Below are 24674 nucleotides of genomic sequence, written 5' to 3' on the forward strand. Positions count from 1 at the left end.
CAAATTAGCATTGTGGCTTCACGCTAAATTTTGAGAAGATATATTGTAGTTGAATCATGCACTGATTCTCTTAAGGCACTTCGAGTTAAATGTAATTTTTACCCTGTCTGACAAATAGGACCGCTAAATGTCCGACTTGAATGCCAAGCATTATCCCTACTAAACCTGTCTTGAGAGCTAGGAAATTACAAAGGTAGCTCAAAGTTTAAAGGTTTGGTTTTATTGAGCTGCTAGAGGTTTTGTGTCTTCACCAGCTTCTACAAACAGCAGAGGTGCTTTCTTAAAAATACCTGTTGGTACGTAGAGGATTGTCCCTATTAGTTGAATCACTTGAGTTTACTGCAACCTTACTACTTAGCTCACTGCAATTTTAGCATTTAGTGTATATTTAGTTAAACTCAGTCATTACTAAGAAGAATTTTCTTGCAGTTTGTCACCTCTTGTCTTCATGTTGAAAACCTTACTTTACAAATAGCTCTCTGTGTGTTGCAAAATCTGTGACCACCAAAGGGTCTTAGAATATCGAGGGATTTCTGTCACCTCAGAATAAGTGAAAGTGTTCTTCCTCCTGCTCAATGATAGAGAAGATGCTGGAAAGGATAAGACAAAACAGTATTGATGCTCTCTAGGTTTATATTTAAGTTCTTCAGAGAACTTAAATAATTATGTTTCCTTATTCCATCTTTTACCTGGCTGAAAGCACCTGGTCTTTGACTGTGTGCCTCAGGTTATAATTTAGTTATACAATTTATGAACTAACAAACATACTGTGATCTGCTATATTGCTCTATGATTTAGTGTGCTCCCCTAAATTTTTAAGTATTCATATTCACTTCATCTAGATGAGATATTTCAGAGTGCTCTAAAGGCTAATGATTTATTTGTGGGTTTATATCTTAATTTATAAATCCTTAATTTGCTTGCAAAGGACAATGAATGACTAACTGTCTCTCATGAAACAATTAACAAGTATCAGTTTTGGATAATTGTTGTGGACTGTTATGAACATCCCATAGAGAGCTATGGTTTGGATGTAATTCTCGTCGCTGAAACTGAAGTCTTCACTAAAACAAAGCTTTCTTTGAAGTTCATACAAGCTTTTACTGTAGAAGAAGACGGGACAGGATTCCTGCCATCTTCATTCTTTCTATCCATACTACCATCTTAGGTAATAATAGTCAGATGTGGGTGTCTGTAGTAATATACGGAGTATTTGAAAATTGGCCATAATTATCTGATATTACTAATGACTTATTTTAGTAGTCAGAAGAGAATGTGTATGGAGACAGCTAGTCTCATTCATCCGAGTTAAAGGATGAAAATGTATTTATCTTGAGGAAGGCACATCCAAAGTGCTGTATTTCTGGACAGAGCATTGCATTTTCTTTTCAAAGAATTACTTATTTCATATAGTTTATATAAAACGTAATTGTTAGCAGCTTGCAAATTCAACAGACCTTGGAATTTACTATTAAAGGGTATTTTACCAGAAACTTGTGATCAGGCACCAGGTGATTGCTTCCCAGATACCTTCCACAGAGCCCACTGCTCCAAAGATTTGTATTTTGTGGCTTCAACCCTGTTTGTGCAGATGTTTTATTTGGGAGCTTTTCTATATACTTTCAGGAATTATTTACCTGATCTCAGCTCTTGGCCACCTGACGTGTTCTGCGCTCTTCCTGACTGTTTCTGCGCGGGATGGGGGTGGCCTTCCCTCTGCCACCAATGCAGCCATCACAGTAAACATCCTTCAGACCGCTTTGGCCCCTGCCATATTTGAGAGATCCCGGTATACTTTTTCTGTTCCCGAAGATGCACCTGAAGACAGCCTGATTGGCAGCGTAAAGGCCAGAGAGCCTCCAAGTAAGTTACATGCTCAGTCAGAGATTACATTGCATTTTTGTTGTGACCATTAACTGGATATAGCTGCAGATAATTTTTTTTTTTTAAACTGCCGTATTGTTATTATTTCAGTCTGTCAAGCATTAAATAGTTATTTACTGTTGGTATTTACAGCAACTGGTGTAATTGCTGCTGTATCAGGATACTCTTTAGAACAGATAGAAATTTGTGGTACTCTCCTTGGTAGTCCATGGGGATTGGCAACTGCCTCCATTTTCTTCCAGATGGATTTCTATAATTGTAAATGGGGAGATGGGAAGCATGTTGTGAAAGTGTAAGGAAGGGTCTGTGTGACGGTGTGGCTTGTGTTGAAGCATTAGCCATGCAAGACGAATCTCAGAGCAATACTCGTGATCAGAGACTATTCAGAAGTTTCAGAGAATCTATATGAAGTGCTGCTGCAACCCTCCCCCCCCCAAAAAAAAACCCAAACCCAAACAAACAAACAAAACCAACCCACCCACCCCACCCCCCATTTTCTGGAATTAAGTTGTAAAGTCCAGGTGAATGTTTATGGGACCTTTTCAAAATGTATTTAATCCATTTGGTTTCGTTATCATTTTTAGAGGGAAATGGGTTAGCTCCTGCCAGGCCATAATCATAAGAGACCCTGTCCTGAGAGCCATATATATTTGGTTCCTGTGCAGAGCAGTGGGAGCCGAGTCCACATACCAGCTTAATGATGGATCTGTACATGTAAGGTGGTAGAGGCAGAGGTTTTATATAAGTTTGATTAGTCAGGTCCTCACATTTTTTTCTTCTTGGAAGGACGTGCATTGACCACTCTCCACAGGGTGAGGTAGCACCTGTGGAGCAGCCTTGGTAAGAAGCCTGAACCTTTAGATAGTTTTACTTTAGGTAGCATCTGATGTATAAGGATTATAGCAATGGTCATCCATGAACAGTAAGTTCAGTAAAATGCAGTTCTTTCAGAGAACTGCCACCTGTTTTATTCCTTGCTATAGTGAATGCCTGTGTGTAGTGAAATTACTCCCATAAGACTAATTTATAGGAGTGTTTTTTCTATATTTTAGATCGGGGAAAAACTGTTTTTTGTATATTTTAGATCAGGCTATTATACTATTTTCTCTATAGAGTTTTATCATACCAGTGAGATGAAAATCAAATGGTGCACAAGTGGACAAACTATATACAGTCATATTTTACTGAAGGACTCCAGGGACAGGAAGAAGGAAGCATAAAAAGCCCAAAAAAGTCAAACATCTGTGTAGCTTACATTTATTCCGCTGAGTTTAACAGCATGCATTCTTCACAGATGTTCTTACCAACCTTCGTGTTATCACTTCCATATTTTTTTACATTTTTTGTTGTTATTTCCATTTCTAGATTCTTTAGAAGTGGTTTCCTACAGAATTTCCTCCGGTGATCCACATGGAAGATTCTCTATTGACCCCCAGTTTGGTATCATCCGCTCCAAAAAACAGCTTGACCATGAAACTCAGTCTGTTGTGGTGCTCACCGTTCAGTCACAGTTGGGTAACTCTTCTGTCTACAGCAGCACCCAGGTCAACATATCTGTGATAGATATTAATGACAACCCTCCGGTATTTCTTACCAAATCTGATAAGGTAACTATTTCACATACCCAGCCTCCTGGCACTGCTGTCTACATTGCTCATGCAGAAGACAAAGACAGTGGCCTAAATGGGGCAATCAAATATAGTATTGCAAGCAAGCAGTCAAATGCATTTAGCATTGATCCAAGCCTTGGAGTAGTAAACCTCACCAGGACAGTGTTTGCGGATAGGCAGCAGGAATATACTCTGCACATAGCAGCTGAAGACTGTGGAAGTCCTCCTCTGACTTCTTTGCTGGTGTTGACGGTGATTATTGAAGAGCAGAAGATGGGCCCTACTTTGGTTTTTCAAAACTTGGTGTATCAAGTAGAAATCAGTGAAGCTACCTCTCCAGGTGCTCAAATCCTTCAGGTTCAAGCCCACTCACTTGATCCACCCAGCGTCACTTTGAAGCTGACGTATTCCTTAGAGCCTAGCACAGATTCTGTTGCATTTGGAATCAGCTCTGATACTGGCTGGATTTATCTTCGGAAACATTTGGACTACGAATGTGCACAGATACTAAGTTTTAGAGCCCTGGTCAGCACCTCCGAGGACGAAAACCTCAGGCAAAATACAAGTACATCAGTAATAGTTAATGTCCTGGATGAAAATGATAATTCTCCCATGTTTATGCATGAGAGCTACTTCTTTGAAGTGGAGGAAAACCCAGTTCCCAGGGGTGTGGCCGGCACCATTACGGCTGTTGACAAAGACTCGGGAAGAAATGGACAACTTTCCTATTTCCTCTTGTCTGACGGAAAGTATTTCAAGATGAATTCCAACACAGGTAGCATTTTATGATTTGTAATCTGCCTAATATTGCTTTTGGAAAGCAGCCTTCCCTAAGGGAATGGAAGTAAAGTGTAAAGTTTTCAGGAACTGCTGTGAATCTCTTGGGTTGATATGTGAATATTCTAACTCAGAGCTTCACAATTTGGGGAATGAAATAAATCTAATACATCTTCATGAAGAATGAACTAATCCTTAGGATTTGATTCTTTCATGACTTCATTCTGGTCACTTGGTCATAAGTTTCAGTGTTTGACTGTAACAAATTAAAAGAAGGAGTTTTAAGTTATAGCTTCAATAGCTCGTACTAGGAACTTAATTGCCTGTGAACAAGTACAGTTGAAAAGTACAGATCAGCCATAAATAACTGCTAAGGTAACTATGACATTTGACAGTTACAGTGATTTATAATATTTGTGAAAACTTCTGTAAGTTACATCAAAACTGAGTTCATGTTGTACATGGCACCACAGAAATCAGAGTGGCTGAGAGAAATTTTTCATGGCACAGGGTGTACTCTGCAGTGAATCCCAAATGCCTTGAGTAATAGGTACTATGTCCACACAGTATAACACCACAGACCACAGCATGGAGAGCCCAGAGGAAGGGAATCCTGTAAGGAGCACTGTAAATAATCTGGTTTAGCAAAATGATACGTAGCGAGCAAAGATCTGCTGTTTAAAGTTCCTGTTCGCAGATGTCCTGTCCTCGTGGGGAGTGAATAAGCTTTCCTAGAATTTCTCTGTATGAATCTCAAAATAAAATTGTCATTTCAAAGCAGGTTCCTGTTGACTACGTTTATGGACGTTTAAAGGCAAACAGAGTACTGGGCAAACCAAGAAGATCTTAAAATAATATGTGGTTATCCTTGTGAAGGACTTTGGTCAACCACAAATCTACAGCTATAATGAATATGATTGAGCAGATGGAGAGAAGACTGGGTCAGACTTATTCGCTGGGCTTACCAGAGTGTATAGGAGACATAAAGGTTCCTGATTAACGTACAGATGTTATGTTGAGAATTTCCTGACCTAGGGGCATAATAAAGGCCATTTGTCAGCAGTTAAAACCCTGTGCTCATATATTATCTGTCCTGAAGTGTGGTGAAGAAAAGGCCAGATGGATTTCTTTGGAAGGTCATCACGTTGGTTCATACTGTTTTACACCTTTGCTGCGGGGCATCTGCTGTACAGTAAAGGATGTAGCATGGTACTAAAGTACAAGTGCAAACTGTGATTGACAGCACGGTTCTGTGGAATGGAGCTTGGAAAGCTGAGGTTTTAATGTCAGCAGTAAGGTGTATGAGCAGACATGTATCATTATTTCACGTTAAATTAAATGTATGATTGCATGCAGTAAGATGAGCGCTAGCATACAGTAAGTATCGAACTCCCTTTCTCCTTCGTTTTCTTTGTCCGTCAGGTGAAATCATAAACTGGGTCGCACTAGACCGTGAAAAACAAGCTCACCACCAGCTGACCGTGCTAGTGACCGATCACGGGTCTCCGCGGCTGAACGCCACAACCGCCGTGTACATCGCGGTGAGGGACCTCAACGACAACGGGCCCCTCTTCCCCCAGGCGGCCCCCGGGCGGGAGCTGCGCCTCCAGGTGGGTGCTGCGGCGGGCGCGCTGCCTGGCTCCGAGCACCACCCCGTGGCCGGAGCCCCAGTCCCCCGCTGTGGCACAGCGACAGCGCGGCACCAAAGTAGAAACGAGACCCGTTCTTAACTGAGACTCGGGTATATTCGGGAATTTCAGAATTTAGCAGATGGCTGCACTTCTCCGCCTTGCGTACCGTTAGATGTGAAGGATATACACGTATAGTTTTATTCATGTGCGCGGTAGAATCTCTGTTAATTTCTGACCTCTGAGTCCGCTGTACTAAAGATTTTTGAATTGGCAACACATGCAGACTGTAACAGAGGATTGCTAGAACTGTATTATTTAACCATTTCCTGAAATGCTCTTTGCACTGACGGTAAATATTACTGAAATGGAAAATAGAGCAACAGCTAAACTCTTGTGTTATGGCAAGGAATTTATTTTAAGATGCGCTGTTATCCATGTATATTTGCAAATTATTTATAAACTGCTTGATGACAGGTTTTGGAAGGGCAGCCGTCAGGGACACTTATTACCACTGTCTTTGCAAAAGACTTTGATTCTGGAAACAACGGTGTTGTATTATATTCAATAGAATCAGGTAAGAATTTAAAGTGTTATTCATAAGAAAAGATAAGAATTTAAAGTGTTATTCATAAGAAAAGATGCATTGAAATAACTAGAGATTTAGAGGTGCCATGTACACATAAAGGATTTTATGTCTGTTTTGTGTCTCTTAGAATAAAGGTGCCTGTGTAAATAGCAATCAGGGCCATCACATGTCTTATGAAGTTCCTAAGGAGGTGGAAGCAGCTACCTTTCCTCCCTTCCCCCTCTGCCTTGTCTTCCCAGGGGTTTGGTTGCTTGTGTGGCCAGCCAGAGAGCATTCAGACAGCACTCAGAAAAGATTGGGACCGTGATCTTGTACTGTACAGTTTAGTCTTTCAGTCAGTTGTTTAACATCTTAAAGGAAAGATGATATCCCTTTTCCCATGACCAATTGAAAATTTTCCTGCTAAAGGAACGCTTCATGACAGTCAGAGACAGGGTTCAGAAGGATCAGCAGATAATCTGGGCAAACAATGAGGCTTGTGGTTTTTAGTTCATGTTTCACCCTTTGTTTAGCAGTGTGTTAGCCTGACATGGCGTGGCCGCTTAAAAACACTTCTCTTTAGTTTTCCTGTAATTCCTACATGTAGTAGTTCACTTCTGGGGTAAGCTATAGGATCCAGTTTTGTTTGCAGTGAAGTCAATAACAGAGCAGTCCTAAATTAGATCATGAGTGGAACTGGGACATTAATACCGGTAAGAGACATAGATGTGATCTCTGTTTTTGCCGCGTACCACTTGCTCTGCTTCTACGCAAGAGAGAACTCCGTCTGTAACCAGAGAGGAAAACGTGTCTGTTCCTCCTGCTTTGCTTCACTATTGGTTCAAAACAGCAAGAGGTGCCAAGAACGGAACTATTTCTTTTATTTTGGTATCTGCTCTATTCTACCAGCTTGATGTAATCAATACTTTTAAAGCTTGGTTTTTGTAGTGTATAGTAATTTGCACATAGAGCATACTGTTTCATCAGAGCAAGAAAACATTTCCAGTATTTCCATCCACTCAGTGCATTTCCTCACGTGTTCCTTTCTGTGTAGGCAGGGCTCAAATGTAGGCTCAGTTGGTTTAAACTCATTACAATTATTTGTCACTGCAGAGTAAGGAACAAAATACTGCAAAGCTACGTTACTCCTTGCTCTTAAAGAGCAAGGGGATCTGTAGCCTCTTCTTGCCAAGGCTGAAATTACCAAAAGATTCCCGTGGATTATGTTATACCGTGTCTTTATGTACCCTTTTGACTTCTGTGGAGTAATGGAAGGACTTTAAAATCCAAATCCACAAGGGCCAGAGAACTAACTCTGCACTCTTCCACCAAGAGATGCTTAAAAAAATGAGACATTTAACAACTCTGTTGAAAATTTTGCAGTTGAAATATATGTAGATAATAAAAGACTGTCGGGTCAGTTTATGGCCATGCTATTATTCCCTTAATTTGTATACAAGTGACTGCCTCTTCCAGAGGGAATTGAAGAGAATCGTAGACTTCTGCATTGTGAATAATAGTATTTTGCACAAAATTATTCCCCTTAAGAAAAAGGGAATGAGTAGTACCCAACCCTTTGTTTGAAGGGTGATGGCCAGGCAACACGGGAAGTGTTCTTCAGGGGTCTCTGTCTGTATATCTATGTCCCTTTCCTTCAAACAGCACATTGGATTTTCTTACTGGCTTCACTTTAGAGCCCCAGAGGGGAGTAAGTAAGAGTTCAAATTATAAAAATGACTAGCAACACAAAATATGACTGGTCTTGCAAATGCTGCCTCTAGAAGGAACAAAAGGATAAAAACAGCAGCAAAAAAACCACTAAAAGAGCCCTCCCAGCCTTGGAACTAGATATTTTCCCGATAAACAAATCCAGAAACAGCTGAGCTTCTCTGATACTAATTTTTGTTTTTGTTGTTAGTTGGCTCACAGCCTTTAACATCTGGTCTTCTGTTTCATGGTGAAGTTCTTTCCTGGTTTATATTTAAAATAGTATTTTCTAGTTCTGGGACATTGTTCCGTACTAAAATATGAAGAAGAAATAGAATCTGATTTACAGCCATATTTGTTAAACACAAAGACATCAGGTTAATTGGAGGACTGCATGCAGGCCAGTGCTCTTTTCAACAGCTGAGGGACTGCCACAAGATTACAAGCTGTCAGTGTCAGTGTCAGCTGTTAAGCTTGTAAGAGTCACTGGGTAATTTTTAATGTTCTTGAGACCTTAAAGAAATGCCAAGATAGCAGCAGTAGATTAAGCTATGCAGGAGGGCTAATGACAAATGTCAACAAATTACATAAGGAAAAATCTGTAAAAGAACTATGAGGTTTACACAACAGATGAATTTTAGCCTTCCGAGGAGAAGTGTTTCCTCCAAAATGCCCTCCCTCTTCCCAGGAAATCAAAACAAATCATCCTTAAACACTCATGTGTATGGAAATGCATGATCGTATGGCCATACCTCCACTTTTGTGTTATCACTGAAAGAGTAACCAAATTCAGAGGGAAGTGAATCCCGGCTATGTGTACTGTTCCTTAGTGACACAATTGCAAAGTGATTTGCCTGGCCTTCTTTACGACTGTCAATAGGTTATAGTATAGCATTTATAACAAAAATTAGTCTGCATTTGTAGCGCATCATAAAATATTGCTTTGCGTGTTAAGACTAGCACTGGCAAAGTAGAGGCTTTCACAGTTATATTTGGACCAGTGCTGCGGATGCATTAGCACTTGACCACCAGAGTGCTAGGAGAAGCCCAATTTACACTGCTAACGCACAGGAATTGGCAAGTGTTGTACGTATGTCTGTGGACAAGTACTTGTTCTCTAGGGTGGTTTGCAAGCAGCTTGCAGGGAACATTCCTAGACTTGCAGAGGACTGCGTTTCTGTAGCAGCCCCACAGTGTCCAAGCTCTTTAGGAGCCATGGCTTCCTCTTTTCTGTTAAGAGAAACAACTTTTCTTTCATCTCAAAGGAGAATGAGCTGGCCAAGGCACTAAGTATTTTTAAACCTAGGAAACATACAGTTCTTCAGGAAATTAGGTAAAAATATGTAGCTAACTACCACTGCATACTGAGGTCACGAATATCTGAGAAAACTCTAGTGTTACCTTCTGTCTGCTTTCTGGGCCATTTTGCCTGAATGCCAGTCCCCGGAAGGCTTGAATGTTCTGCCAAAGTTCACAGCCACACATTGCCTGGGGTTTCTCAGGCCACCATTTTTGTCCAGAACTGCAGTTTCTGTGATTATGTTCGAGAGCACAGAGTTGAGAAAGTGCCTGGGCTTTGGAGAACCTCATGTAAATGAAAGCCTGGCTGACAGGTTGGACAATGCAGAGGTGGAAAATTTAAGTGAAAAAGAGTATCCATTTATTGGCAGGTTAGGGTAGAGTTGCAAGCACAAGAAGAGACTGGGGCCATTAGAGTCTAGTTATCGAGAGATTTAATTTTTTTTCTGTTCCATGCTTCATCTGCTCTTCTCCGTTTCCTTCTTTCTTATGCATTTCTCCTATACTTTCTTCCTTTTCCCTTCATACAAAAAGGGACATCTTTAGGGTGTATGGTATAAGCAGCAGTTGCCTAATTCAGGTGACTTATGGAGACGAAAGCTGAGCAAATATTTCTGGAAGTGCAGGGAGCATAAGCTTTTAGAGCAATGACTGACATGCTCTTTGAGTGTAAAATTTAAAACTGCCTTTTCCCTTATTCATCACTCTGAACTTGCAAAAGAGTGAGGAGGAAGATTTGGAGTGTATTTAGAAAGTGAGCAAGCTACCACTCGCATGCGCTCGCCCTTGGTAATCTTGGGCAAAAGTATTCAAAAGTGGTCTTATCTCTTCTCTTAGTACATGTCATCTATTAAATCAATTGAAAAGCAAAATCTGTCTTTAGGTAGGCTTTTGAAATTCAGAAATTAAATAAATCGCTTTAGCTACAAAATGCAGTATAAAAGTTTGATTAGTCTGTCTGTAGATGAAGGGAAATCCATTTCATAAGGGTTTTTTTCTTGAAGTTTTTTCTGATTTGGAATCAAATGGCTACACTTTGAAATTGTCCATGAATAAATTAAAAAATAGACTGGTAAAAATACCAGAAAAATAGAAATAAGATGTTTCAGTTTTGACTGTCTTTATAGTGCAGTACCAGATAAAAAAGATGAAAATGAGAAACACTTTCAAAATGGAAGTCCCAAGGGGTTCTGGTTTTATACAGTATCTCTTTCCAACATTACCAGACTTTTCTGTTACTTTTATTGCCACCAAAATACATGCAAAACTGACTGCTTCATGCAATATTTGGATTTTAGTGGACTTGTAGTCTCTAGTGAATAATGCTATTGGTAATTTCTTTTCTGACCAGCTCCCTTTTATTTTATTCAAAAATGTAGATTCTGACCATTCCTTTCCTTTCTCCTATCAACCAAGCTTCAACCCTTCAGAAGCTCTGTGACTGACACATATTTCAGTTGAGCTTAGCTATCTATGTTCTGCTACTTGAAACAGAAAAACAAGTATTGGTCTTTATGCTGTTGGTCTTTATGCTACTTGCTATTGGTCTTTATGTACTGACTATCCTCATCACTGCTGAAGCAAGGGTGAATCCTCAGAGCCTCATGCTCAGATTGCCATTATGTACTTGAAATGTTTTTGTTCTCTGATTTTTTTTTTTTTAAACTATTTTTTATTTTTGGTTCAGTTTGGTAACTGTAGCTCCATTTTGGTAGAAAAACGAAGGGAATAGTTTTGTGCACTTCTGTTTACTGTTTTCTTTTTCTTGTTGGCTCTCCCTATCAGTTATTTTAAACATCAGTTTTAGCAAAATGTTAAAAATATATGCATGCAATTCACGTTATGTGTTCTGTTTTTCATATCTTCTCTGCCTTTTGCTTAGCTGGGTTTTTGTGTCATGAAACATTATATGGAACAAAAGAGCATATCTGTGAATGTAGACATACTATTGGGACCTAAACCAGGAAAGTAACCAAAAGCTATTTATGAAAACAGTAATATAGTAGCATTAATATTTTGAAACTATCATGAAAAATGCAGAATTCAGGACTGTCTCATTGAATATAATTGTCTCTACATATTGTTTCCTTTTGTTGGCAATTTCCTCTGCAAGAGTCAACCCAGAAGGGACTCACAGAGTATTAGAAACCTGTAGTCAGTAAAAAATAACAGAACAATATTGGAAAAAACTCCTATTTGTTGATTGTGAAAACCCTGTTTTCTAACTAGTCTGCTCAGTGTTTTTTCAAATTCTACAGGTGCAGGTATTTTACAGTTGCAGGTGAGGTGATTGGATACAAAAATGAACGTCTATATGTACAGCTAACTAATTTGCATGTGCAGATTTGGAGAACATAAACAGCTTCATGCTCACTTAGGTGCCTATGGAAATATAGTTCTTGATGGGTGTTTTGTGTACTACATCTGCAATGAATTTATTTTTACTACAATTGCTTATTAAAATAGCAGCTGTTGTGCTGCATGACTTTGTTTAACCCACTAGCCCACCTTATTAGAAATTCACATAGCAAAAAGTTGTTTGCATAATATTGTGAGAGAGAAGTAGTTATGACAAATTTGATTTTCTCAGTTTCTGGTAAGGTATATCCAGTAATAGATACTTTCCCATTTTACTAAAAATTGGAGAGTAATTTGTATTGCATTCCTTGAAAATGGGGGAGGTGGGTGTTGGTCTCCTTTCCCAAGTAACAAGTGGTAGGACAAGAGGAAATGGCCTCAGGTTGCGCCAGGGGAGGTTTAGACTGGATATTAGGAAAAATTTCTTCACTGAAAGAGTCGTCAAGCACTGGAATAGGCTGCCCAGGGAAACGGTTGAGTCGCCATCCCTGGAGGTATTTAAAAGACGTGTAGATGTGGTGCTCAGGGACATGGTTTAGTGGTAGACTTCGTAGTGTTAGGTTTACGGTTGGACTCGATGATCTTAAGGGTCTTTTCCAACCTAAATGATTCTGTGATTCTAAGTCACAAAGAGCTGTTTGCTCTTCTATGGTAGAATTTTTCTTTGCAACTCTAGAACAAATGTAATATGAAGTAGCTACAAGTAGTAATTTTAATTGGAAGTTGCTTGTTGTTAGCATGCGACCAGTCCTTGATGAAGGATGTAAGCATAATTTCCAATATTCACATGTTGCTCTGCAACAATTTACTGTAAGATTTTAGCTATCCCCAGTTAGCTCCTGGTTCAGAGCACAGGCAGGGCAGGCAGCATCACCGCCATTACGGTGTCTTAGGGGTAGATAGGGCTCTTTGCTGACCCATAGTCTGCAAGGGACATGAGCCAGCTGTGTATCCAGCATCACCTACTTGACCCTTCATGCCAGTTCAGGGACTAAGACTTAATTCTTTCTCCGGCCCGGCCTGCCAACTTATGTTGGAAGTAGGAGTACCAGTCCTGGGGTGTCTGCTGCTCTCCTGATGCCCACACCATTGGTGTGAATAACAGTGGTATGAAATTGAGCAGTTGCTTTAGTACTCCATAGCATTTCTCTCTGTAGCTTTCTAAATCCAGAGCAAGTGGTTTATAATAACGATGTACTCGATGAAGGAAGAAGAGGTGAACCACATGAGCCAGAGAGAGCCAAATGAGTGCAGCAGGTTCCCTTTCCTCTGGGTCCTGCTCTTTCTTACTGTTAATTGCAATGTTCAGTACTATGGAGGCAAGCTGAAGAGATCTGCAATAACTCATATCCATTTTTTTCCTTATAGAAGAGGATATAGGATACTTCCAGATTGATGCTGTCAGTGGGGAGTTAAGAACATCTCGGTCTCTGTCACATGCTGAGAGATCAGACTACAGAATGACGGTCACAGCCAGGGACCAGGGGATGCCTTCACTTCAAGGACATGCTGCTGTTTACATCCAGGTACTTGTTTATGTTGTATGGATAGAACAGTTATGTTAGATACTTAGTTTATTTGAAAAAAACAATTTTGGGAGAAGCTAGGGAAATAAGCTGAAGAAAGGAAGAAGTTCAAAATTATAAGCACCTTGTCTAATAGTAATTTTCTTTAGCTGTTTTCCTGTTGAGGGAGGAAATGAGAAGGCAGACTCATTTTGATTTGTTAAGAACACTCGACAGCATTCTGGGTTGTCTTGCAAATAGATGATGTTTGTGCTTTAGTAGGGAGTCATTATGAACACTGGAAAAGAGCAGGAAAATATCCAGGTAGGCAGAATGAAAAGCAAGTATCAGGAGGGACTGAAAGTGGGGGAGAGAGTAGATATTTTTTTTCTCCACTATATTACTCTCTTTTCTGTCTCCGTAACCCAGTGTAAGGATAGCTCATTCCTTTGTGCTGGTTTATACAGGGCTGCTCTGCACGGGAGTGTGAAATCCAGCGTGTGCTCTTTCCACAGCCAGCCACCTGCTGTTCATCGAGCCGCAGTGGGGCTGCTTTGTCCAGGCCGCCTGTGTGCTCCTTTATCAGAGGTTGAATGGCACCGAGGCTGCTATTTTCATGTCACCCAAAAGATGGTTAATTTTGGACAGCTTGGAAAAAAAATGCTTCAGTCAAGACAAGGCAAATGCAGCTCCCACAGTTAAAGAGATTCTTTCATTTTAAAGCATTAACTTGGAACACTGCAGCAATCCATAATGAATGAAACCCTATAATGACATACACAACCCTCAAAAAAACCCAGCTGTTTGTGTTTGGCAAACTGCATAACGTACCGTGCTTTCTTTGTCACATCTGTCCCTGTGATGCTGTCCCATGTAGAAAGACAGTTGAAGTGCTTCGGAGTAGGGGCAGAGATAGCAGTATTCAAGTCGTCTGTCTTTGGACCTGTGTGATTCAGAGAGTGAGAGACAGTCTTGTCTCTTTTTTTAACATGGGAATGAAAGGTAGAGTTACGGAAGGACTGGCCAAGGACTATTTGAACTCTTACAGTTGAGTTTTGTTCTCTGGCTTTGAGGCTTACTTAGGATAAATATAGTCACAAATAATAAATGATTAAACTCTCAGTTAAGGAGAACAATTTTCATTATGCTATTCATAATAACAATGGGAAAATATTGCAGTCTTTGTGCTTTTGTTGCAGGTAATCCCACTTCCCAATGGGAGATCTGTCTTCTCTCAAGATTTCAAGCACTTTGTCGTACCTGAAAATTTTAAACCTGCACAAGTGTTGAATTCTCTGAAATGGCCTGATAATCATCTAGCAACTAACAGGAAACTGCATTTCAGTATCGCTAAAGATGAAGATGATGTTCATTTTGAAATAGATAGCTCGACAGGAGACCTTTTTCTTTCCAAGGAACTTGACTATGAAACAGCTTCGCACTTCCTTTTGCAAGTTATTATAAAGGATTATAATCATAATCCTCCACAGAATAACACTGTCTTCCTAAGTATCGATGTAGAAGATCAGAATGATCATTCTCCATATTTTCAAGATGACTTTGTAGTGATTGGCGTAGAGGAAAATGTACCTGTTGGCACCCTGGTTTACACATTCAATGCAAAAGATGGAGATGGCAGTTTTCTGAACAGCAAAATACAGTATTCCCTAGAAATGAGTAACATGGGTGAAAATCCATTTCTTATTCACCCTTCGTATGGCACGTTGACCACAGCTTTTCCACTAGACAGGGAGATTACTCGCTCTGTGATCCTTACAGTGTCTGCGGCAGACCAGGCAATAAATCTGACTGATCGCAGGCTTGATTCCCTGGCTGTGAAAATTGTTATTTTAGATATCAATGACAACAGTCCCAGTTTTACGTCTTCGCCTCTTTCCTATGTCTTGGAAGATGTGGAGGTGGGCTTCCTTGTGCACCGCATAATGGCAAAGGATGCTGATGAGGGAAGAAATGGACAAGTTACATATCACATTCTTTCAGGCAATGAAAACAAAGCATTTGTATTGGATAAAATCACAGGTACTGTAACTTCTGTTCTCTGGAGTTTCTTGTACTGTGCTTCTCACAGTAATAGTTGAGAGTGCGTACAATGCAATACTGAAATACCACATTACTATGGTGCTCTACCCAGGTGACTTATTGTCCTCGGGGGTGATTACCCTGGGCAGAGCACCACACGAGCATGGCAGTACTATGCCCAGTAGGCAAGCTCAGTGAGACTCAGCTCAAAAATTTCTGCATGACACTATTACTGTATTGTGTAGATGTACTGGGGTGCCTTCCAATAAAGCATTAAGGAATGCGGGAAGAAAGTGTGTGCAGTGAAAGACTCCATCCCGATTTTGGTATGATGCACACTTAAAGCATGTGCACACACATATGTTGCTATGCGTACGCATGAGGAAAGGCAAAGTCAAGATCAAGGAATGTGCATTACGCTGTGGGTGGAACGTGTTCAGTGGAGGCTCAAAGTGCTGATGAATTTCATTTTTCAGCCCTCTGAAATTCTCTGGTTCCTGAATGGGTGCTGTAACTATTATACCATCTGCACACAAATGCAAATCTCACCCTAATAGTTGCAATATTTTCTGGTTCTTATTCTGATTTTGAATCCATTATGTGATACAGCTGACACTGAGTTGTAGAGCTCCTAATTGCATAACTTATGGGCAAAAGGAGACAAATACTTAAGTTAAATGAAGTTAAAAAGTTAAGCCCAAAGTTAAAGAAAAAGGAACCTCTGAACTTCACTTGAATATTCCATGAATCCCAGTTTCCCTTGATGTCAAAATGAGTATTTCTGGGCCAATTAGCACTCTAAAGGGAATCACAGGTAATGATTGACTCCAAAGTCTGGAAGCTTTGCAGCAGTGGCACAGCATGCACAGTGATGCTACATTGAAGCTGTGAGTGCTGGAACAACTAGGATCCAACCTGGACCAGCACACTTTTTTAATACCTTCTTTCTTTATAATAGGACTCTTAACTACAGCCCAGCTTCTGGACCGTGAGATTCAGGAGCGTTACAGTTTGACAATCGTGGCTCTTGACGACGGCAGCCCAGCTCTCTCCGCCACGCAGGTTCTAACCGTCATTGTTCTTGATGTGAACGATGAGACCCCGATATTTCTGAAGCAACTTTACAAGACTGCAGTTCGTGAAAACCAAGATCCAGGGGAGTTTGTCGTAAGGGTGGAAGCTGTGGACAGAGATGCAGGTAATTTCTGTCCTTTTGCTATTAATTTCATTGTGGACCACAGTAGGCTGATCAAATCTTGCTGCCTGCTGTGCTTGCGCGTACAGCTGTTGTGCTTTTCCTAAGGTAACGTATGAGTTTTGAGTTTCAAAACATGGCTTTTGGTTCAGACCCTCAACCTTTATTCAGGGCTTGGAGGTATTCTGACTTGCATACTGGGGTGGCTTCAGCTCTGACTGGTACCTTGCATGATGCAAAGTAGCTCAGCGTACTGTAGCTTTCATGTGAAGATAGCCAGCGTGCCCTGGTTATAAACCAGCAAACAGTGTTCAGCTCAGTTAAAGGTAATATTTGAACGCTTTGCTGCTCTCAGTCAGAGCGTTTTGAATAGTTTTAAAACAGTTCACTAGACAAGGGTCCTGGTTTTGTAACAGACGCGGCAAATACGCACTAATCTCTTCTGACCAGAGAGGGGCACTGTCATCCAAGATTTTCCAGCTAGCTGAGCTGTGAAGGGATGGTGGAAGCCGCTCTGCATTTCAAGTAGGATTTTACATACATAAGAATGTTAATGCATTGCTTTTCAAACATACGCAGAATGGATCAGTAAGAAGGGGTGGTTCATATGCTCTTTGAATCACAGGTGAGGACTAAATGTGAGAGAGTCTTTGCTAAGCAACAAAAAATTCCCTCCAGTTCTTCCACTACCTGCTCTTTTGAAATATCTAAAATGCATATGACGTTACAGGTAGCCTGTGTGCTGGAGAGAATCTTATCTTAAGCAATACCACGCACGGTGCATACAGTTGGTGTAACATGAAGCAGTTACACAGAGGCTGTGGTCTGCAGTAAAGATAAAATCTGGAAAGAGAATTAAATATTATGATACTGCTGCAATTGGCTCAAAGGTTGTCTCAACTCTGTGAGTGACTTTCTTTTTACTGTGGGTTCACCTTCTGCACATCTTTAGAATTGTTTAAGGTTGTGCTATCCAAAAACAGAGATAAAACAATAGATCTTGTTAGCAAAATAATTTTCTGTATTCAGTAAGATTTGTCATTTTAATGTAGAGCACGTATTGATTACAAAAGGCTGATGTGAGCTCAGCAGTGGTGCTATATAGAAAAGACATTTCCCCACAAGTATGTAAAGTATTTAGAAATTAGGAATGGGTGGGTAGCCCTGTCTATGAAAATCTTCGTGACAGCTGTGCAGCATTACAGTCTACCTCTGTACCTTGCTCTTCCAAGTATTTTCTTTCTTTTGTGAATCCCACTATAAAAAAAAGGCAGTATTGGAAGTAAAAAATTGCAAGATAATAGAGAAAAGAAGTGGGAATTTGCTTGAATTCCTCTCCCTCCTTTCTCCATCCCTTATATTTATTTATTGCACATCTTGTGGGAAATACAGCAGAAGGGAAATTTTGGGAGCCGTTAGGAGGAGGGAGCAGGGGTGGCTTGGCAGGGTGGAGAGGAAGGGCATTCCAAGTGTCCTGGGTGGCACAGCGTGCGCCTGCCTGTGCAGACGCTTTGGGCTGGAGCACTGTTGTGGCTGATGGTTCCTTCCTGCCTTTTTTTTTTTTTTTAAAGTACATTTTCCAGTAACCACAGTCCTTCTGTTGGGTCTTTTTCTCACATTTGCCTGATTTGGCCCCATGTCGTGTGTGTGTAACAGTATCATTCCAAACAAATACTGAAGTGATGCTCATAATGTAAGAAAATAGGTTTTATATAGGAGTCATATAAATATAATGCCACTCACTTTCCTTATGTTTTTGGAACAGAATTTTTGAATAAGACAACTCCTCTCATCGTCTCCTTTATTTTTTACATCACATTTTTTACTTTATTTTTATTTGCTCTTCAAATTGCAGTTCACATCCCAGTAATATTTGCGTAGTCTCAGTGGAGGACTTTCCTCCTATCACAGATTTTTTTTTTTTTTTCACTTCATATGTTCCCTGACTGACCACAGGGAGGAATCATTTTTACTGACGATATCAGCCATCATCAACCTTTTGTTTTATTTGTCTTTCTCCTTCATTCCCTGTGAAGGGAAGAGGGAAAGCAAGCAGCTGTCACCTTCTTTGTGTTTGACCTAAGCTTTAAGCTTTTTTTTTGGAAATCACTACTAAAATTTTTGCTTGTAATGATTTTGTTTCACGTGGATATGCATGAAACATCTTCTTCGGCCAACTCCCTCCTGCACATTACAAGAGCTGTACTTACCACAACTCTATGCCTTACTTTCTCTAAGTCCTCTTACACTGTGGGAGCTCTCCACCCGCCCCAAGGCCGACATCTAACAGTGCAACACAAGTAAATGCAGGTGTAAAGACATGTGTGATACAGGCAAATTCTGGAAACAAATGCATGGGAAAGCAAAGATACCCACAGCGTATTTAAGATAGGTCAGGGATTTGTCTTGAGATATGTCTTTGCAGAAGCTCTGAATGAACTGAACTAGTGTTTGTCAAGGTCTGCTTTTAAGCTGATATGCATCTCTGTGGTTCAGTCGTTATGTCTGGAGCCTTAGGAGAAAAATCTCAGAAGGTTAATAGGGACCGCTGACTTAAGAGTTATGAGACAGGGCTTACTGTCATTCACTAGACATTGTGTCTTGCTCATATTCATGGATTATCATGGTCTTAACAACACTAGTATGATAAAGATGAGACTTGAGCCTAGATTTGGGGCAGGGGGGACATTTGTTCCCATTGCTCCTTCAACGGTGTTGGCACTAGACATATCCACAGTGTAATGCCACGGCTGCTGCTTCCGAGAAGCTGTGTGAGCACAGGGGCTGCTCGTGCTGTGGCGAGGGAACGGGAAAAGGGGCTGAAGCTTTTCCCTGGCTGCAGCTCAGGCACCATGCATCCACCCTGCCATTTGGCCTGCAGGGAAAGGGGTCCTTGCCCCTGGCAGGTGGCAAGGATGGGGCTTAGCTCCTCTTCCAGTGTGTAATGCACAGGAAGAAAATAGTTTGTTTCTCATTTCAGTTTGTAATTTCATTCCCCAAAATGTCACTAGCACTACTGAATAATTAACCAACAGGTTGGATCAAGTGCAAATGTGTCAGCTGCTGTGCCATGGTATGTGAATGTGTCGAGTCATCACGCTCCGGTCTTGGGCAGGGTGTGCAGCTTTCTCCTACTGCTAGGAGTACGCTCCTAGCAGCTGGATATGAGAAAGGAGGCAGTAAGTGCTTGGTAAATAAATGTAATTACACCGTCACTTATCTGTGTCCTTTAGGGGTCAAAAGATTTAATTTCAACAGTGTGTGAATAGTCAACTTGGATGGCACCTGTATGTTTTTTCGGCACTGTCTGTATCTAATGTCCATTGTGAAATCTGGCAGTGAAGGCACTGCGTTGAAGCAGTTCAGTTGGAGGAGACCAAAGGCTAATAGTTAATATCAGCCCTGCAGTGTCATGTGTCTTTTTTTCCATCTGTAGCATATTGGTGATTAAGGATAGAAAAACGCAGGCAGAGCTGTGAGTATCTTTTTAAATGTAGTTGAATGGTATCTTAATATGGGCAGATCAGATAGTGTGTGTTGGTCATCTTAAATTTTCAAGACATTCTCCTTGATTGTCCTTACCGCTGTGATTTTTCTCCTTTCTTCTGGAAAGCTGGAAGGATTTCTGTAACTCATTTTTCCTTCTGCTGGGTATTGTATGAATACAATACCTCCCTTGACTTAGTTTAGGTATAAGTGCATTTACAGTAATAATTCTCTTAATCAAATTTCAGTAGCATTGTCAACTATTTAGCAAAGCTATTCAAAGGCAGACAAAGGAAGTCCTGGATGTTAAAACCTGTAGGCTGTGTTTCTTCCCTCACACGGGTTTTTCTCTGTCGACTCCAGTGCAGATTGTCCTGTTTTCAACTGCAGCAGATGAGAACAGGCAGGCAGTGTTTGACTCTGAATAGCAGTTTTCGTATGACTGGGAGTGTGTAGTTTTCCAGGTGCACCAACTGTCCCTACCCTACTAAAAGACTGATTGTTGGTTGGAAAAACACAGAATGATTGAATGAAACTTAGAAAAATTTGGGGAAAAAAAAAAAGAGCACAATAGTACAAGCCCTTCAAGTTTAATGTAGGATTAAACTCATTAAAGTTAACAATATAAGTGTGATGGAGATGACATTATACTTTCCTCAGAAGGGTGTTGAAACTAGAAGAAATCGGAAAGAAATTATTTTATAACCGTAATAGGTAAGAATGTGGAGTCACATTTCTTGTTCAACTCAGGTGGAAGAGTTTGGAAGAAAGGTTTTTAAAAGCCTGTACAGTTTTAGCCTATTTCCTAGAGAAAGACAGGAAGGCTAATATCCCTGCACTATATACAAATGGCAGGTCTGATTAGGAACTGAATGGAATTGGCATTCAGAAAAACTTGGAGGGAAGGAAACTCTTTAACCTTCCCTTCTGGAAATCCTGCATGACTTTATAAAACCAAGCAGTATCATTTCAGAGACTGGCTACAAGTGGCAGCAGTCTAAAAGGCCTGAGATGCGCTGTGGGAATGTCCACCAAATTGGCTTTTCTGTTGAAGACAACTAGGAGATGGCTACCCTGTGATGGGACTTCGGCACCTGCCTGCTCAGTGTTACGAATATTTAGAACTGGCGGGCATGCCAAGAAGTGGGTGTTTTCCCTGAATGTTTATACTACTCAGTGTCGTACTGCATAGAGATACTTGCATTGGCTCTGAGTGAAGTTAAGTGGAGAAGCACAGCTGCCAGAGCAGCCCAGTACTCTGCCTGACATCCTGTTGAGAAATAAACTAACTACTTCGGGGAGAGCAGAAGACAAATGCATGGATTCCACAGTCTAAGTTAATGCTCTCTTGCACCATGTTATGTCAGCTTGTTTGGAGACATGCCCTGAGTGCCTAGAAATGTTGCTGGGGTCACTTTGAGTGGCTGGAAAACTTGGGCACAAAGCAGCATCTGGACAAGGATTTTGTGCTAATGAAGAAGCAGTTACTCACTGCATTAAAAATAATAATTTCATCCATAACCCATTTCCCAGGGAGGGGGAGAAGAAAGAGAAGATCTATAGACCTGAATGTGAGGAGAGTGGCTGTGTTTTACTAAGACTTCCATTTTGCTTTTAAGGACTGAATTCATTGCTTCGGTATGAAATCTTACCAGGAACTGGTTATGAGAAATTTAAGATGAACTTGGACAGTGGAGAACTCGTAACAACTGCATCGCTGGACAGGGAAGCCCAGGAGGTTTTCAGTATTAAAGGTAACAGCGTGAAATATTTATGAGTGCCTGTAAAATGGGAAGTGAGAATGGGTGTGGTGTTACTATCAGCATTACCTTTTTTCATGCCGTCTGAATTAGATGGAAGTGGTAAGATATGCAGGTGCAGAAGAGCACGTGCTTTTTGCATAGCACAAATAACTCTCCTGCTGTTATTAAGGAACATCTATTGTTGCACCCGCAACCATTGTATAACACTGCTTTCTTTTTGTTAATCTTAGTTTTGGTTCGAGATAGCGGAACCCCGTCACTGTCGAGCACGGTGACAGTTATCTGCGCGGTGCTGGATGAAAACGATCACTCTCCCACGTTTCTTCTTCCCACCTCTGAGATCCGTATTCCGGAGAACGAAGAGCCTTCTGTCATTTACATTACCCAGGCTGTAGATATGGATGCTGGCAATAATGGAGCTCTAAGGTACAAAATAATTGGTAAGTTACACTCCATCATTTTTGTTAGTATAAATCGGGAAGTATATAAACAGCAGTATCCAAGTTTTAGACTAGTCTTGATTTTACCAGGCCTCCCTAGCTCCCATCTTGTCCACATGCTTCTTTCATGTGGGGAAAAAAAAAGATCTTTCACCCCTTTGTCAGCATTAATAAGCACTTTCCAGGCATACTTTCAGTCTGCTTTCTGGATTTGAAATAGTACAGAAAAGAAAAACAAAAAACTACCGAATGCTGGAAGAAGGCATTAATCATGAAGGCGTAATTTTGTCCTTTTTGTTACAGTTGTGGGAGTCCCGAATGTAAATATACCTTTGCAAATAAGTACAAGAATTAATCTAATTTTATTTATTTAATTTTATTTCATGAGAGCTTTATTTCTTTGCTTCTTTCACCCAGCAATTAGTAATGTCATACTTGGTTTTCCTATTGCCAAACTCTCCCTGTGTCCACTATGCCAATGTAAGCTCCACAGCTGTTCAAAGCCTCCTGTAATATTGTTGCACAAATACAAGTTTGCTGTGCTTGCTTTGGTTTGTGGCTCTCAGCAATAGCTCAAATGTAGGCAGATAGCTACTGTGGTAACAGCCAATACATTTTTCTTTGAAGAAACAGTTATGACTTCCTTTATGTTTTCTTGGTTTTAATTGCACGATCTTTTATGATCTTTAAATTAATTACCTTTGGTCTTTCTACATGTTATAAAGTATGTATGCCATTTGCTGTTACTAAAAACGCTGACTTTTCTTTCGACTGCTTCATATTTACCTCCCCCTCCCCACGCCCCCCAAATCAAGACCTTAGACAACTATTCACTTCCAAGAGACAGGTTTGTAGAAGAGAACAAGGAGCAAGTAATTATAATTGTCAGCAATGCTTTACAGGTTTCTGGAATTTGCAACGAAGGTTGGGAAGAGGTCACTTTATGCAGCAGCATAGCTGTAGGAGATTTTATAAGGTGTGCTGCTTTGGGGAAAAAAGACATGCATCTGGCAAAATAGCCACTCTGTAAATTGATATGACATTCTGTATTTGGTGTCATTGCCACCCACTGATTTAAATGAAATGCAGGTTTTAATTTGTATGAGAGGAGTAAAATACGTGAAAGTGCACCAGCTGTACGAGCAATTGGATCATGTTATTGCAATTAACAGAGTGGTATTCACAAGGGGTTCTTTTTTCAAAAGTGATTGTTTGTGATCTTTTTTTTTTTTAATGTGTTTGAAAGGTGGAAATGTTGGAGAATACTTCACACTGAATGACACTTCAGGAAAACTGCTGGTCACTCGTAGCTTAGACAGAGAAGATGTCAGCAATTTCACTCTTGTAATTGAGTGCCGTGACCTAGGCAGTCCCTCGAGAAGCTCCACTGCCCAGCTCTATCTAACGGTCTTGGATGAAAATGACCACAACCCGTTGTTTGCAAAGACCCAGTATCAAATCTCCGTGAGAGAAGACCTAGAGGAAGGCTCAGCCATCCTGGACCTTTTTGCTTCTGACGAAGATGATGGCCCGAATGGCAAGGTTATGTACTCCCTCATTGACGACACCTTTGGAGCATTTGCTATCGACAGTGCAACGGGGTCTATAGTTACTACAAAGGCACTGGACCGGGAGACCAAATCCCAGTATACATTTAGGGCTGTGGCAAGTGACTGTAGCACCCATTTGCCAAGAAGCACCACTGTCAGTGTTGTGGTGCACGTTGATGATGTCAATGACAACGATCCCGTGTTTTTGCAGAATCCTATCAGGGCCTTTGTGCTTGCTGAAACCCCTGTGAATGAGACAGTAGCCACTGTGAGAGCGGAGGACGTGGATCTGGGATCAAATGGAGCTGTTGTTTTTAGTTTGATGATAGCGGAAACTGTATTTCAGATCGATGTGAAGACAGGTGACATCATTCTTCAGGAGCCCTTGGCTTCCAAGGACTTCAGTACCCAGCTGCTAGTGATGGCTTCAGATCAAGGTATCTCACCTCGAACAGCCACAGCTATGGTCATTATCTTTACAGAAGAACAGGAGGAGGAGATTTCATTCAGCCATAGCCTGTATGAAGCAAGCGTGCCTGAGAACAGTGCAGCAGGTGGGCATCAAATCCCAGTTTGTGTTCTTGTGGTTGCCAATCTCCCCTCCTTTTGGAATAGTAATTGTAATGAATAGTATAGAAAAACCTTTTTCCTGTGCAGAAGCAGGGAAAAGTTAATTTGGATGTAGCAAATACCTGTCTGCCCTTTCCCAGTGCACCAGCATGAAAAAGAAGCATGGTCTGTTAGTTGGAGGCAATGTCTGGCTCTTGAGTTTGCTGCCCATGTACAACAGTGATGTGCACATTAAACAGAAAGCTCCCTTGTCAAAGGTGGTGTGTTTCCATCCCTTAGGCTGGAAGCCCTGAG

General features: G+C 40.8%; 1 protein-coding gene across 1 annotated transcript in view; it reads left to right on the forward strand.

Moving 5' to 3' along the window:
• The window catches only part of DCHS2 (dachsous cadherin-related 2), a 122286-nt gene that overhangs the window by 74619 nt on the left and 22993 nt on the right, over positions 1-24674 (forward strand). The window contains exons 4-13 of the mRNA XM_075500499.1: positions 1627-1863; positions 3250-4269; positions 5694-5881; positions 6377-6476; positions 13200-13357; positions 14536-15376; positions 16335-16574; positions 21677-21811; positions 22051-22260; positions 23507-24364. Of these exons, the coding sequence (XP_075356614.1) occupies positions 1627-1863; positions 3250-4269; positions 5694-5881; positions 6377-6476; positions 13200-13357; positions 14536-15376; positions 16335-16574; positions 21677-21811; positions 22051-22260; positions 23507-24364 (3987 nt within the window). The remainder of the gene's footprint in view (positions 1-1626; positions 1864-3249; positions 4270-5693; positions 5882-6376; positions 6477-13199; positions 13358-14535; positions 15377-16334; positions 16575-21676; positions 21812-22050; positions 22261-23506; positions 24365-24674) is intronic.

Source organism: Mycteria americana, chromosome 4 (genome assembly GCF_035582795.1).
Source record: "Mycteria americana isolate JAX WOST 10 ecotype Jacksonville Zoo and Gardens chromosome 4, USCA_MyAme_1.0, whole genome shotgun sequence".
Taxonomy (NCBI): Eukaryota; Metazoa; Chordata; class Aves; order Ciconiiformes; family Ciconiidae; genus Mycteria; species Mycteria americana.